This window comes from Balearica regulorum, chromosome 3, assembly GCF_011004875.1.
Source record: "Balearica regulorum gibbericeps isolate bBalReg1 chromosome 3, bBalReg1.pri, whole genome shotgun sequence".
Lineage (NCBI taxonomy): Eukaryota > Metazoa > Chordata > Aves > Gruiformes > Gruidae > Balearica > Balearica regulorum.
In genome coordinates, this window is record NC_046186.1 from 122,349,223 (window position 1) to 122,366,061 (window position 16,839).

General features: G+C 38.8%; 1 protein-coding gene across 7 annotated transcripts in view; it reads left to right on the top strand.

Annotated features, from left to right (window-relative positions):
• Positions 1-16,839, top strand: part of PUS10 (pseudouridine synthase 10) — a 37,200-nt gene that overhangs the window by 8,921 nt on the left and 11,440 nt on the right. For all 7 annotated transcript variants that reach the window (XM_075749852.1, XM_075749855.1, XM_075749853.1 and 4 more), the window contains 6 exons: positions 3,289-3,323; positions 5,807-5,918; positions 7,624-7,685; positions 10,265-10,310; positions 13,129-13,193; positions 14,608-14,693. In XM_075749852.1, coding sequence (XP_075605967.1) covers positions 3,289-3,323; positions 5,807-5,918; positions 7,624-7,685; positions 10,265-10,310; positions 13,129-13,193; positions 14,608-14,693 — 406 coding nt within the window. The remainder of the gene's footprint in view (positions 1-3,288; positions 3,324-5,806; positions 5,919-7,623; positions 7,686-10,264; positions 10,311-13,128; positions 13,194-14,607; positions 14,694-16,839) is intronic.

A 16,839-nucleotide genomic window follows, 5' to 3' on the forward strand; every position in this document is an offset into this window, starting at 1 on the left:
TTTTTCATTTCCAAACCACTTCACAAACATAAAGTAATTATGAAGTAGAAGGATCTGATCCCCTGCTTCACATACAGCTGGGAGAGAGTAGAGCAGGGGAGTGAAGGCATAGGTGTAGAGGGGTTTGACTGGCTTGGTGGTTGAATGTGATTTGGAATTTGGGATCTTTTGGCTTCTGCGCTCACAGTACCCTAATCTATTGCATCCTCTTAATTGAAGGGGAAAAGTAATTTTTTTTAATTCTCTTTCAATTTTGAAGTCAAGAGAGAGGAGATGAAATTTGACCTGTGGTCTCATTTTAGCATAGTTACTTACATGCAGAAGTTTTCTCTGTTTTGGAATTGTACCCCCAAAAAAACAGGGGTCAGGAGTGAGATTAGCCACCTGACTGACTACCAAACCTACTCTATATGTGCTTTACATCAAGGCATATGAGATTTTTTAAACTGGCATTTGTCAAATGTAGATTTCTAGACCTGGTTCTATGGTTGTCATATTCTCTAGTTCAGAATTATGTTCAAGGATTTTCAATTGGAAACTATTTTTATTTATGATTTTATCTGGGTTATTATGCAAACAAGATTACAATATACTTCATGGTGTTTTGTGAAGCAGTCTTACTCATACTGTCTACATATGCAGTATAATGAATCACAGTGGATTTGAGTAAACACTATTCCATCAACACAGCTATATTTATTTTGTTCAGTAGCGTGCTGTTTTGTGTATTGTGTATTGTAACAAAGTTTGTGTTCTCTCTGCACCATCCTTCTTTCCCCTTAAAATTTCTAGCAGTGTTTTTAGGATTCCCTCATTCTTTTAGATTTACCAAAGATAGGAAAATAGACTTTTTTTTGATCCAGTTCCTCTATTAGCATGTAAAAGAGATCTGTGATGAGGTTCCTTCTGATATCAATGAAAAGGTGATGTGATCCTGGCTCTGCTCCTTCAAGTTTGGTACATGTTTTCAAACGTCTTCGTTAGAATTATTTCCTTGACAACTGACAGTAATTCTTTTGACAGGGTTTGTGGGGAGGTTGTTCTTAAAGCACCATATATGAAGAATTAAAGACAGGGAAGGAATTTAAAATTCTGAAGAATTGAAATTAGTGGTGTTCACTGCTTTTGAGATACCAACTCTTTTGGACATTGCATGTGTATATGTGGTTGTACAACAGGCATATGGAGTCACCTTTCTCTGACACTTTACTAGTAGTCTGCAGGCCACAAATTAAAAACTACTAATTTTGATTTTTTTTTCATTGTAGTTGTTTCAGTGGTTGATTTTTTTTTTAATTCATCTTCACTGAGGACGGTGAGACTAGGCGTCCAGACTGTGTATTGACAGTACCAGTTCTATTAGTTAAGTGGCATCCTGCCAGTCTATAATGTTGTTGTTAGCAGATGAAGAACTGTGAACGTTATTGTTGTTGCTTTGTAGTAGGAAGTTTTGAGGGGAATTTTTCTTTTATTAGTTGCTTTTGCACTGATAGGCATTCTGTTGAAATGGAAACACTGTATGGGTCTTCTGAATACCTGTGTCCAACATCACTGTTTTTTTCCACTTAATTAAAGACCTAATAGAAAGGCCATTTGAGGTCAAAGTTAAAATTCTGGTTAGCTGTAATGCACTTCACTTTAGTAAGGTAGGTTTTCATTGTGGTGCAGGGAATGGCAGTCACTCTTGGCCCACGCAGAGGCAAAATTTAAAGCCTAAAGTGCTGAATAATTGCTATTACAAGGTAATAGATCATCTTGTAGAATCCCTATTTCAGTACAAAGAGAAGTGAGTGAGACTGCAGAGAGATGTACTTCTAAAATGTTTGGGTCCCCAGAGCAGAGTGTAGGAAAGATATCCTTTTGGAAGCTTTTGGCATAACCAGTGTTGTTTGCAAGTCTTCAGTTTCTCGATCCTTTTAAATTTTGTTCAAGTCTGTTAGTGTTGCGCTGATTTGATGGCTATTGCTCCTTTGTGCTTACTTTTGTGGGTTTTTTTCTATTGTCCTTTCATACCAGTGGCAATTTTAATTCTGCTTTTGACCTTTGTTATAACCATTGGTAATTCTTATACTGCTGAGTTCCATTTGTTGGCTGGGACACCTGAATGAAGGTTCATGGTCTTCTTTCCTGGGCAGTGTCACATCTAATGCTACATTATGTTTCTTTATATATATAAGGCTGCTAGAGGAGAGGAGTAGAGTTTGAGGAAGTATTTACAATGCACAGATTGAGGACAATCAAACATTAGCACAGGTTGCCCAGAGAAGTGGTGCAGCCTCCATTACTGGAGGTTTTCAAGAACTCACTGGATAAAGCCCTGATGAGCCTGGTTTGTTTTCATAGCTGACCCTGCTATAAGCACCAGGTTGGATAGAGACCTCCTGAGGTCTCTGAATTATCCTGTGATCACACATATAAAGCAAATATTACTTCTTGGAACCTCCGCTCAAAGAAGTGTATCAGGAGCTGCAGAAGGTGGTGTTCACAGAGAATCTGCACAGAGTGACCAAAGGGCCGTTGGGAAAGGAAAGAGGAGATTTCAAGGTTGAATCTGCCCATCATTCTCAGATCATATCTTCCAGCCATTCCTACAAATGCTGTGTGATAAATAATTGTTAGTGAACTTGAGCATTTGTACTAAAAGCTCCCTCTGATTTCTACAATTATTCCTTCTGTACCTCAGCTTTCTCATAGTCAGCCTATGTCTCCTAAACTAAGTGGTGTGCTTTAAACAAGGGGACAGTCTTCAGGGAAAGGGTTCCTGATTACCATAAAATCAAGTATGTCTTTTATTGCATACTTTTTATAATGGATGATAATTGAATTTCTTTTTTTTTTTTTAATTTATATGTCAAATCAGTTTTCATATACCATCCATTTAGACATTTAGACACTTTTTTTTTTTCATTTATCTGTATGGTAGATAGCTGCTAGGTGCACTTGACTTAGGCTGTCAAAGTCTTTTTCTAATTATAGTGTTAATAGCAAGTTTCAAAGTACGTTTAATGCAGTCTGATCTTTTTTTTTTTTTTTAAAGCCAGATAAGATTGAGGTGAATTGCAAAGTGATCTTACAAATAAAAACAAACACCAATTCTATCTTTCCTCTTCTAAAGCAAAAGCTAAATTAAAATCCTAATACTTCCTTTTTGTCCTGAGTTTTTATAACATTTTTCCTTCTGCTAACAGTCTCTCAAATTGTTGGAGTTTTGAGCTTTAATTTCAGTTGCCTTTTTTTTTTTTTTTCCCCACCCCCCCCCTCTCCCTGGGCATGGCTGGTGACCTATAGCGTGCTGCTTGGCTGCTGGTAAAACAGGAAATGGGGTGAGTAATTTCTTTTGGCAACCCTCATACCACTTCTACCAGAGAGTTCTCCAGATTTAGAGAAAAGAGAGATACTCTTACTATAACTTTTTTCCAGCATAGTAGAAATGAGAAACCACTTAATGCAGTGGACCTACTGAAACATGTATGTTAAGAGAAAATTTTAACCAAGCAATTAATGCTCTATTTTCGAGGTCAGGACAGTTTGTTTCATATAAAGGTACTTCTGCTAACCGTTGTGGAATATGTAGACTCACTTCCTATGTCCTTGGCCAAGATTTTAACTTAGTTTGTACTTTCAGAACTAAGAATAAGGAAATTCAGAATTGGGATGTGCTGTCATTTTATTTTTGGGGGTATTATTATTGTTATTATTATGATGATGATGTTTTTATTTTCCATAGCTTTTGCTAACTGTCTGACGAGAACTCTTCTATATAGATACCATTTGTCTATATAAATGTTGAGCAGGCAAGAAGATGGATTTTATAGTCTTGCCCAGTTGTCCGGTTTACTTGATGCTTACGGAGGATAAGATGGCAGCTGCTCTTTGTGCTAGTTTTTTTTTTAGCCTGATTTGACTTTAATTGGGGTTTCTTACCTCTTTTGCCTTATGGTGAGATTATAGCTAGGACATGGCATTTCAACTTGGAATGCAGGCTGTCTGTCCAACTGTACGGCTTTGACTTGACTTAGTTGTCGTGAGAGGTGCCATGATCCCATCTGTGACCCAGAATCTTCTTGTACATGGAAGACATAATGAAATACAGACCTCTTCATTTTGGCACCATATCAGGTTTAGATTACATTAACAGTGACTGAAACTTGTTAGTCAGATAGTGGTGAAAAGTCAGTAGTGTTGCAAGAAAGATACTAGTGCAGTGGGTGCAAGTTAGTTCTGACTATTCTTTTTTGTACCTCGGAGTTTTGAAATCAATTTAAATGCTTGATTCTTTGTCTACTCCAAGACACTGCCATTCCTGGCCGAATGAGAGCATATTAGAGCTGTTTTGAATGGCTAAATTGTCTTTGTGGGCAAGAGGAAAGAAATCCACTTGTCTCAAAGTTAGTTGAGGACACTGAACTAGTCTTTGGTGGAAGCCATCTTGGCTGAAAGTACCCTTTCAGGATATTCATAGAAAGCTAGGCTAAAAGATGATGAATCACTTCCTACTTTGAGACTAATTTAAAAGCAATTGTTTCATTAAATTGCTTGAGAGAGGATGAGGCCCTGTAGGGCAAATAGCCTACCACTGGTGGCATTTGTATAGGAGGGCATGTGCTCTGCTCTGTAAGTTCCCAAACGAGTGGTTTGAAATCATATGCTGGCGTCCTTACAGGCATCTGCTCCTTTTAACTTCTCTCTCCATAGGCAAAGACACAGGAGTCGAGGCCTGGTCTTGTACCTACAGACGTAGTTGAGCCTGTCCCAGCAAGGCCAACTGAGATTGTCATCTGGGCTTTTCCTTTTATGAATTTGTGCCCACTGGAGTTCATGCCATCCTTTAATGAAGGACTTGATTGCCATTTTAAGAATAAAAATAAGTCTTAACAAGATTATTTTTTTTTAAACAAAGGAATTTTGTGCATCTCTCTTTCTCAGCTCTTCTCCAGGAAGACTGGAAAGACTTTTGCAACTTGATCTGCTGTGAAGCTATGGCCTGAGTTTTCTCAGTGCATGTTCTTTCACACAATAAAAAAAAAGAATCTATATTTAAATGTTAGTAAAAACAAAAAAATCACTGGCAAATAGAAACAAGGCAAAACAAGATATAGCTTAGGGTAGAAGCTGGACAGGAGTCTCCTTAGCAAGTAGCACAGCTGCTGCCCTGCAGAATCCAGATACTCAGTTTACCTAAGGTGAACTAGATCTTGATTTACTACCGGAAGGATCTTGTCTCCATTTGCATGTACCTTCTGTCTTTCTTGTGTTAACATAAGTGCTTATGTGACCACCTGGAGAGCTGATCATCTCACTGATCTGGCTGAAAAACAAAACTTTTTTTTTTTGGTGGATTAGGGTTTGCTTTAAATGGGAACAATGGGCTGGTATTACTTACCATGCTGTGTAGTGTCAGCGTGCAAGTGCTGGCAGGAATGCATGGCCAGAGGCAGGGAGCAGGAAGTAGTCCTAAATTGGCTTGAGCTGACTGTACCTCAAGTAGCTACTCCCTGCCAAACTCTTCTGTGTTTATTGGGAAGCATCTTACCTGGAATCCTGGTCTGGCCTTAATGTTTCCTCAACACTTTGTTAATTCAATACAAAGATTCAGTGCCATTTATAGGAGGTCTTGAAATGGCCTTTCCTTCTTTTATGCTATGGTCTGTATGCTTAGTACTTTTGTCCTTTTTTATTTGTGCCTTGTTTATTTACCTGGTACTGGTTACTTAAGTAGTTATAAGTACTTGAAATACTATTTGTCGTGTATCTATCTTTGACAGACTCCTGTGCAAGTTATTATTTCTTTGTGTATGTGATTCAGAAAACTGGGCCTTTCCTTGGCAAAGGATGACATTGTTCCGCTGAAAGAAGCTTATAAGTGGATTATTCATCCCCAATTGTCAGAAGAGTTGGGTGTTCCTGCTGATGGAAAGGTGTCGTATAAAAAAGAAACACTTTTTTTCTCTCTGTCTGTTTTTTATTTTTTTTTAATATCTGTGTGTGTGTGTGTGTATATTTATACACGTATATATATGAGGGGGAAAAAATAAAAATATATACTTTTTTTTTCCCTCGTTAACAGATAAACAAGTTGCACTGCTCTTATATTCACTGTAGGGGGAAGCAGGGGGAAAGTTCTTTTAACCAGAGATCTCCCAGTCTCAATACTGACAGGTCCAATCAATTTTTTGTACACAGAGATCATTGCATCTTCTGAAACTATTGTAGTCTTTTGCTAAATCTCTTGCTCTTCGGCTGCCATCCTCCTTTTATCAATGAGGCTTTCAGTTTTCTCATTTTCCAGGATCTCTGTTTTCCAGAGGCTAAGGAATGCTCACACATTCCTTCTTTGCTCTCCTATTACTGCCAACACTGTTACTGCTCTGTGAGATAAATTGTTCAGGTGGTTAGCAAGTTAAATTCTATGGATAAAATGTATTTCTGAAATATACTGAATGAGGAAAGGCTGGTCCTTGTTCACTTTAATCAATACTAGAGATAGGTATGTTGGAACCTGCAATACCTGTAAGCAGGCAATAGAAATGTTTTTTCAAACCCTGTTTTCAACTTTCAGATTCCTACTAATGTTCTTAAAATGTTTCTGAAATGTATTGACAGAACATGACATTCAGATGTTGCCAGACAAATTCAGTAGCACTGTCATCTTGAATGTAAAATTTCTGCAAACATGGCTGAAATTCCTGCTGAGGAGATGGCATTCTGCAGGTTTTACTTGTCATCAGCCATAGGACTGACCCCAGGACTAGACTCACTTAGTCTGTAGCTTGGTTTGTCAGCTTCCAGAATAATTACAGATCGTCTTTTCCCAGGAGTGCTAATTGAAAGCATCATTTTTGTCTTAGTGAAGAAAGAAACACTCAGTTACCCTGAAGATGATCCAAGAAGAAACAAACTTCTTACATACCAAGTTAGCAAAAGCTCTAAAATACTTAGGCACTGAGCCACTCCAGACATCATTGTACCATAAAAGTTACTTGTCTAGTGCTCTTTATCTACAAGGCACTTGAATATTAGCCAATCTTTTCAATAGCCCCCTTGAGGTGTTCTGGTATCTGAATAACAGAAGTAATGAGTGTTGTTTGCCCAAGGCCAAAGAGGGAATTGGGGGTAGAATTGAGATTACACTAGAGTTTCTGGTCTAGCTGTCAATCCACTAGGACATGTTGCCTTTCTTTGCCCCAAGGCCATCCAGTCAGTGCAAACGAAACCCCTGACAAAATTTACAGTGGTGACTACTACAGGGCTTTTATCTTTATTCCATGCTATGCACTGCTCTCCCAGAAGGTTTGTTAAGTTTAGTGACCGTAATAGGCTTTGAGCATACACTGTCTCTGACTCAGTTCCCCCTGTGCAAAATGAGGCTGGTATCTATGATGTGTAGGTCACTCATGTTTTTGAAGTAATCTTTGGTTACTTCAGAAATGCAAATGCTATTATGGCACACTTTTTTAATGTCTTTAGATGATTTGTAGAATAAGTGGGTTGCTTCCTCTTTTGTCTACCTCTTGACTGTTTTCCTAATATTACAATAAGGGTGCTAGAGAATATTCTCCCTGTTTGTTTAAAAAACTATTACCTTCCTTTTTTTTCCTTTTTTTTTCTTTTTTTTAAATTTAGAGTTTGTTTGAAGTTAGCGTGGTCTTTGCTCACCCAGAAACAGACGAGGAGTGCCATTTCCTGTAAGTTTTTATATAAATAACAAAAGATCTTTATCTAAATATTGTGCAACATTGTTGGTTTGGATTTGCTACACAAGAGACTATGCAGTGTTTATAAACTAGAACGGGGCCTGCATCTGAACTTCCTCATATTCAGATAGAGTTGCAGAGCTTAAAGTTACACCATCTCTGTCTAGTTAATTCTGTGCTTTAAAGTCAATAAACAAAATCATCCAGAAGTTTGATTCGAACTGGAAGGAGAACATCCAGATAAGTTGTTCCAATTTCAGCCGTTTTCAAAGTTATTACCCTCTTCAATATAGTCATATTATTTAAAAAAATAAATTTAAACCTCGTAGTTGCAGGTGGGAGGATCTTTTGAGGTTGTGCCTAGGTTTTCCTGCTCTTGCAGGAGACGTAGATGGGAAGGAAGGCTTAGAAGTGAGTTAATCCAACTTAGCTGGTCAATGAAAACCCTGGCCACTACATGTAGTTTTTGGCTGGGCCCAGTACAGCATCTGCTACGCACAAAGAAGCAAAATATTTCTATGAATTTAGCTACCATTTAATCTGATTTCTCAAAATCTAGCAGTAGTATATTCTGGATAATTAGGTTCACTCTTCCTGTTTGCTGATGCTTCCTGGAAAACTTAAGTTTCACTCAATTTTATCACTTGTGCTCCTACTGCAAGTTAAATCTTAGCGTAGAAAGAGGCTCAGCATAGAATTTCTGATTTCTCTGTTGTGTAGTGACTTCATCTCTTGAGACTAGAGATTTCCTTTGCAGCATTTATAGCTTTCCGTGATTTTCCCCCTTCTGGCAATTTGTGATCTTTGTTTGACTGCCCAATCTGCCGCCTTCTTGGTTTACAACAAGTGCATCCTTCATATGTCTTGGGGTGGGGGGTGAGGACATACCTGCTTGGTGACATACCCGATATTAGGAAGAATTGATTACCAGCACTTGCTGAACTTCTTTCCTGTCCAGCTTCTTCAAGAGTGGGCAAAAGGGGGAGAAAGTGGTAGGGCCAAACTACAATTATAAATAATTGTACCCGCAATCCTGTAAAAACTCAAAAGTTTCTGGATCCTGCACCCTTTTGTTTTAATTTATGTAATTTTACTTGATCACTTCTTGCTTCCTGTAGTGCTCTTCCCTCCTCTGAAACCTGGCAGCTCTTATTTTCAGGTCACTCTTCCATCCTTTTTGTGACCTTTCAAAAATGTTGATGTTGAGCATGTCATGGTGCCATTGTTAGCACTCTAAGCGGAACAGTTGTGGAGGTGAAGACTGCAAAGAAGTTCCATTCTACACACCAACTACTCAGGTTTATTCCATGTGACTTGACAATATCCCTTTATTTGCCTTTTCTTTGTAACATACTTAAACAGCAATTTAAGGTTTTAGACGTTTTTCTGAAGTGACAGCGTATTACCTAATTTAATGACGTAGTTTCTCAGGCGTCAAGACATTCTGCATACGTGAATGGCTGGGTATATTCTGAGGCAATGGTTTGGTTTCGATATAAATATGGTAAATTTGGCAATTGTCACAGCTTTAGTAATGACAGTCGTGGGTTTTTTTGAAGCAAAGTAGGACCTTATCTCAACCTGGAGAAGTCCTCCAGGTATGCTTTTGGGTGGGATTTCCAAGTATAGCATCCGCAATTTCTCATCTCTCTAGCTGTTCTTACACAAGTATATGTAGGTAGGTGTGCTAGAGTGACCCTTGGTTTGACGTCAAGATTGAGCTCTTGTTAGTTTATATCTGGAGCTTTGTGTTTAAAGGTAAGGTGATACTAAAATTCTGGAAGAGGGAATTTGCGATGCTTTGTGTCACAAACTGGCCAGGTGAGTTGCTTGTATGGAAACAGCAAGAGGTAAGACCTGCTTCCTTATAGTCTAAAGTAGTTACAGAGGCGGTGAAAAGCACTGGCAAGAAATGATAAATTGTATTGTAGGCTAGAAATCACCTCTAACTGCATACATAGAAATCCACTAATAGGAACAGCAACTTCCTCTACAGTACTCAGAAAAAGCGTTTCACTAACTTGGCTTTCACTTTCGTGAAACAGCCAATAGTTTCCTTTTGAAGAGGCAAAGCACAAATGGTATTGAACACCTGGGGTTACTTTTTCAGTAGTAAATTGAATTTTCCTATCCAGAAGCAGCAATTTGAATCTCTATTTTGTAGTGTGCATTGTCTAAGAACAGCAAGTATATACATTTCAAGATGTCAGCACAACTTGCACAGAACTTAAAACATTGATCATGACCTTTATTGAGAAGGATTGGAGAGGATCGAAAGCTAAACTTCTGGTGTGCTTTTCCATCGCATCTGAAAGCTGAGGCACAGTTGTGTTGGTCAGAGCTAAAGAGGCTTACACAGCTTTGTCCATGATTTTTTCTCTAGATCAGCCATGCACACCTTCCGCCATTTGTGGTTTAGGATAAAGTTAATTTTAAAATCTGCTCTGTGCTGAGCTGTGGAACTGAGATACTGGGCGTATTGGTACAAAGACCATGTACATGCTATGGTTATAAGTGTGTCTGTTTATTTTTCTGTACGAGTAGCAGCTAATTTTCCTTTCTGTATTTAGAGCCACAGCCTGTCCAGACTGTTTCAAACCAGCGAAGAACAAACAGGTAGGATCTCATCACTGTTGTATTTCTTTTGTGACATTCAGAATTTCACAGCAGTAGCTGCAATGAAGAGCTTATCTGGGTATTCAGTCAGTGTTTAAAGTCTGGTTTTCCTTCTTCAAAAATCTCTCTAGTTTTCAATTGTCTGAAAATAAAGTTGTCTCCTTTATTCACTTAGCATTTCACTCCTTAGGAAAACTAAGAGCTTGGTGCTTTTCTTTAGGTTGTTCGTTTTCCAGGCTGTCTAAAGGCCATAATTTTAGGAACGTTCTCTGTAAATACCTCCCTTAAGATCTAGGAATTTGATTGTCATGCATTAAAAGTAGCATAAAAGACGATCCTCAAGCTCTCTGTGGGTAAAACAGTTCAGATAAGTCACATTGTGAAGATGAGACTCCACAGCCAAAAGGGAAATGATCACACTGCAGTTTTCATGTCCTCTGATCTGAATTAAAGACACAATACGTGCAGGATGGTTTTATCCCATCTACCTCTGGAGGAGCGAGGGGAGGAAAGAAAAGGGACCTTGCCACTTGTTGCAGACCCTAAGCACACACACAATCATTGACAGAAAAGAGGACATGTAAGAATAAAATAACAGTTGGAGAGAAACTGATGTAAGTAGGACAGTTGGTGTGATCAGAGGGAGAATGAGTAACTTCTATCAGAAGCCTGTGCAAGGGTTTTTATTCTTTCTGGTGAAGTCTACCAACATTTGGCAGAGGCAGCCTGACCCAGGAATTCTGCCTACTCTACTCCACCTGACCAATAAATGCAAGTCTTTTTTTTAGACGGATTGTATTGTTATAACTCACTGCTTGCTGCATTGCTTTCCTTTAAAAGGGGGAAAATTCCACATAAGGAGCTAAACCAGCAGGGCTCGGCTGGTAAAACCACACAGACAACAAGATGTAGGGGAATCTAAAGGAAAAAATACTGACTCTGAAGAGCTGTCAGAGGTTCATCCTTACAAAGAAGCTGTGCTTGAAGCTAGCTTCAAGGGCTGTGTTAATCAGAGAAGTAGTATAAAAACTGGGTTCTGAGTGAAAATTTCTGTGTCATCTGCTGTAGATAGTTATTTAAACCTGCTGCTAGTTTAAGGGTTTTCTAGCTCATCTGTTCTATGAGAAAGGGAAGTGCTATTATCTCTAATTTATGCTTAGAAGGAGAAAGAGCAGCTTTCCTGAAGGCATCCAGGAACTCTGTGTTAGAGCAAAGACTTGAATCCTCCCAAGCAGCGACCCAGTATTTTTCAGGTTTGTTTTTTTTTTCCCAAATCCCCAATCCAGTTTGCAAAAAAGACATCATTAGATTGGAGATTCAGCAGATGGCCATCAAGACTGTCAGGGGTCTGGAGCACATGCCCTAGGAGGAGAGGCTGAGGAACCTGGACTTCTTCAGCTTGGAGAAGAGAAGGCTTTTGGGAGGACCCAACTGAATCTCCCCCTGGTACCAGCAGGGAGCCAGGCTGTTCATCACAGTGCCTGGTGGAAGGATGAGAGGCAGTGGAAATAAGTTGAAATGAGAGGTTTGGAGTAGATCTAAGAAGAAACCTTTTGCCATGAGGACAGTTGGACAGTGGAGCAGGCTTATGCAGAGAGGATGTGCAGGCTCCATCCTTGGAGGATTTCAAGACCTGACTGGATAAAACCCTGGGTGGTATGGTTTGATCTCATAGCTGACCCTGCTTTGACTAGGAGGTTCATTTAGAGACCTAAAGTTGGATTCCACCTCACCTGTTACAACACTTGTTTCTCCTGTTTTGGGAACCTAAATTCAGTGTTTTCTGCCGTAGCCTCACTTGAGTTATCAACAGCAGCACCTGGCTACGCATAGAGAATGGTAGTCGTGGCTCCTGCCACTATTGTACTATTATTACTACTTTTACTATCAGTTCATCTTTGTGAATTGATGTGGCTTGGGAGTCTGAAGTTGCTTGCCTTCCACAGTTTGGGAACTGCCAGTCCCTACCATTCCGAGCCCTTACTTTGAGTATGAATGAACTTTTGAACTTTATAATCAGATACCTACTCAGCAGTCTTATTTTCAGAAGAACTGGCTGCCTACGGTCACCGAGATAAAAGCTGGGGCTTAGGTATACTTAGCTCTTGAAAATGAGGAAGCTGGTTTAGGTTTGTGTTCATGGATTTACAATTCTGTTTTTAATCTATTTTGCAAATTTGGACCTGAGCTCCCAAGCACTACGTTTTTTGTTCTTGCTTTTGCACACTTTTGTATATCATCTGAAATAAGATAGTTTCCAGAGATACGCGCGGCATTTCTTTCAGCTAACCAAAGGGCAGGCTTAGCAATTGAATATTTTAAGGAGTTGGAGTAGGTTTATTTGGAAGCGTGGCAGTAACTTTAAACCTGCTGAAAGTCAGTGGCACTTCTTTTTTTTTTTTTTTCTCCTGTGTAAAAACAGAGTGAGGAAACATATACTACTGTTTGTACGTGTCTTTTAGAAACAAAGGGGCAAATCTTAGTTCTACAACTAAATAGTTGTTATGTTCCAATCTGTCAGCTGTATTAGTTATATTGCTTTCATGTTGTGAGTGAAGTTACTTGAACAGATTTTGGCACAATTACCTGTTGCTCTTTGTTGCCATATTACCCTATTAAAGTTAGGGTTAAGATTACAGTGAATTCTTGCTGATATAAAGCTGCTTTTAGGTATAAGAAAACAAAAAACACAAATGAAAAAACTGTAGTTTGAGAAGCATGTGGTGTGTATGTTTTAGGGTATGTTTTTTTCTTCCTTAGGCATATCCTTCCTTAGCTACTCTTAGTTCTTGACTCATTTTTTTATTTCACTGTGCAGTCTGTTTTCACTAGAATGGCAGTTATAAAAGCCCTAGAGAAGATAAAAGAAGAGGATTTTCTCAAGTAAGTATATACTGAAACTAGTTCTTAGTATTATACTTTTGTATAGAATTAGGATGGGCAGGAAAATATTAGGTAGGTAAGTAGTGGTAAGATATCTATAAAGGAACTTCAAATTGTTTCAATTCTGCTAGTTTACTGGTTAAAAAGTGTTGTGTTTTCTATTCTTCTGGTAATAAAATGTCATTCCAGATCTTTTAATTAAGGAGTAATCTTAAAATGCTTGAGTTAAGCCACAGAGGATGGAAAACTGGACATGAGACAAATGGTGGTCCTTTTACCATTAGTAAAAATGCTTCATTGGCCGATTATCTCAGGAGCAGCGCAGAGGTGAAATTGTGGGTCAGAGCACTGCAGTTCTGCTCTGTGCTTTCGGCAGTACGTCACTGCAGATCTCTGGGCTGGCGTGGGATTTAGACTGGTTAGAAGTGAAAACAGTTTGTTGTAGTATCACAAATCATTTACATTCAAAAATCTTTATGTACATCCCCAAAACCACGGAAGAGATTTAGAAATCATGGAGCTTCCTTCTGTATTTTGAACCTTAGAGTTTGTAAGGCAAGCTTCTCTTTACAAGAAAGACTTTTTCCCGTATTTCCAAAATGTTACGAGTTGAGTTTTAAGAAAACACCAAGTGCTGTAATATGATAAAAATTATAAGCAGTGGGAAGGCATCAACTGACACTTTCCCTGTAGTTCACTGTGCTTAATTGCACTAAGTCTTTGTAGCCCTTTTCTTTTATTCCCAGCAAAGATTTAGTAATAGATCCCAAAGATAGCTTCCCTACAGTATTTAGTTTTGTTGTTGCTATAGCTATAGTATGGTGCATCTTATTAGCACACTTTGGGGTGTTATACTTCGATCATGTTCGATGACAGATTGACAAAAGTATTTCCGATGCAGTGTTGTTGATTTGTTTAATGTTTATTGCGGCTTACCAGTACCTGAAGGGGCCTACAGGAAAGATGGTGAGGGACTGTTTATCAGGGAGTGTAGAGACAGGACAAGGGGGAATGGGTTTAAGCTGAAGGAGGGTCGATTTGGATTAGATGTTAGAAAGAAATTCTTTACTGTTAGAGTGGTGAGGCACTGGCACAGGTTGCCCAAAGAGGCTGTGGATGCCCCATCCCTGGAAGCGTTTAAGACCAGGTTGGATGAGGCTTTGGGCAACGTGGTCTAGTGGAGGGTGTCCCTGCCCGCAGCAGGGGGGTTGGGACTAGATGATCTTTGAGGTCCCTTCCAATCCAAACCATTCTATGATTATCCATTTTTTGGTGTTCCAGCTTTTGATGTGAATACTGAGTTTAGCTGTGTTTTTTGTAACTGAAGTCAAAATATTTCATGCCATTATTGCTATGATGATGCTCCATCATGTTCTGGTATTACTACTATTTTTAATCTCTTTTTTTTATACAGGCATTTTCCATGTCCCCCATGTTCACCAAAGAACCTCTGTGTTGCTCTGGAAATTCAGTGCAATAATGGTGCAGTTTTTGTGGCTGGTAAAGTGATCCATTTATTTGCTGCTGTGTTGTGTTAAACATAACTTTGTAATACTGCGTGAGACCCAGAAGATTCTTGCTATTTGTTGGTTCCTGTAATTAAGTACAAGGAGCAAAGAAACATATCTACCTCTATCTAAGAGTGGACTTTGAAAGGGGAAGAAATTCGGCCTTTGCCGAAGACATGATTTTGCAGAAGTTAGAAATTACAGATCAAGATGCTAAAGTCAGACCTATTTGCCTACTCTTACCTTGTGAATTTAAATTTGGAAACAGTGTGTGGTGGAATACGGTTGAAGAGGAGTGGGAGCTGCAGACAGCTGTATCAGGGCCAAGGTCAGGGCTCCCATGTTAGGAGCTGCAGAAGGGGAGCACGTCACTTCGGCTGCTCCCAGCGTGCATACACCTCCCTTCTGGATATTTAGGAAGATCCTGCTTTTCCTTGCCATTGTTTTTCTTTTGTTTTGAGAGATGGAAGAGTTTTCTCTTCTAGAGACAGCACAGGGTGATGTGTAGATTTAAAACAGCTTGCTTTGTGCCCCTGCTCCTTAGGGGGGCTTATCCAGAAGCAGTTTATGAAATGAAGAGTTTTGCCCTGTTGTCAAAGCTTGCTCTCTCCTTTGGAAAACCTTTATCTCTGCAAATCCTGCAGTTGTTATATGTCCCCTCATAATAAGCACATGGTTTGGGAAAGACACTTCCGCACTAAACAAGCTCCCAGCAGTGCTGTTCACTTGCTTGGATTTTGATTTGGACTCAGAAGTTTTCACCGTCGAGATTTATCTGCATATTATTCCATCCAAAACTGCCAATCTTAATGGGATTAATAAAGGTTAAATTTTAGAAAGCTTAGCTCTTTCCAGTTCCCCCCCTCCAAACCAAGATATCATCTGAAATAACTGGATGCAAGAGGTAATTCAACAACACTCGGTGTCCCTGAGTTGAGATGATTCAGCTTTGCTATCACTTGCCTGCAAGAGTATCTACCTTTCCCCCAGTCCTGTGTATAAACAACCACTTATTTAAACATATGCAAACAGATTATTTTTAAAAACCGTACAATTTTATTCCAACGTACTGTGTTTAAAAGGATGGTACAAATCCTGCCTAAAGGAAAAGGTGAAATGAAAACAAAAGTGAATGTTCTTATGCAGGCTAGTTGGTGTTCTATACATACCTGTTTCTTATTTTGAATTACTGGTTAGACAGTTAGATGTACATTTCCATGAATCCAAGAGATCCAATGTCTTTTAGCCTTTTCCAAACACACTGGTTTAGTTTGCTTTGTTGGATAGTTTTATCAGAATTCGTCTGTACGGAGAAAGAGACGGAGGATTAGCTTTCTGCGTGTGATTTAATACTGGTTTTGCAATGTTATAGTTTATAGCTTGTTCCAAACAAAACAAAAAAAAACCACAGGCAGGATGTTGTCTTTAATTTTTGAATAATGAAATAAAAAATAGAAGAATTTATTGAATACAATGCAGTTATTTTGTTATTACAGCAGTTTAAATGAGACAGGATCTTAATTTGTAAGCGCAGTTTCAGAGTTGGTATTGCTCTCTAGACCTTATCTTTGGTGTTCACTGAACGGTCCCCCCCCCAGCTTTTTTTTTTTTTTTTTAAAAGGTTCAGGGAGAAGCTGTCAAACCGAGAAACACCTTCTGGTTTTTTTAACCCATTCTTGTTCAGATCAGAAGCTAAAATTATTAGAATGGGGAGTTGAGAGAAGAAAAGAAAAATATTTTCCTTTTTCCATTTTATGGAAAGAGAATTTAGCAGTGTGAAGCTGACTTCTGCCTGATTAGTCATAGTACTTTCATTATTTGCCCCAGTGAAACACTTATTAGTCAGTTTCCCCATTTGTTTGTGTGGGTTTTCTGCAGATCAAAATGCAAGAAGGAAACATTGTTAGAAATAGGAAAATGTGATACTGAAAACCAAAAAAATTGAGTTGACAGTACAATAGGCATAGCTACTTTGAACTTTTTTATTTTCTATATGCAAGGTTTCAGATTGAAACTTGTTTGTGCAGGGGGTTACTCATTGTTCTTTATGAATGACTTCCATGTTGTGTGCATATTTTAACTTCTTATAAAACCTGTCAATAAGAAAGGTCATCTTGGTCATCCGTGTCAGATTGGGT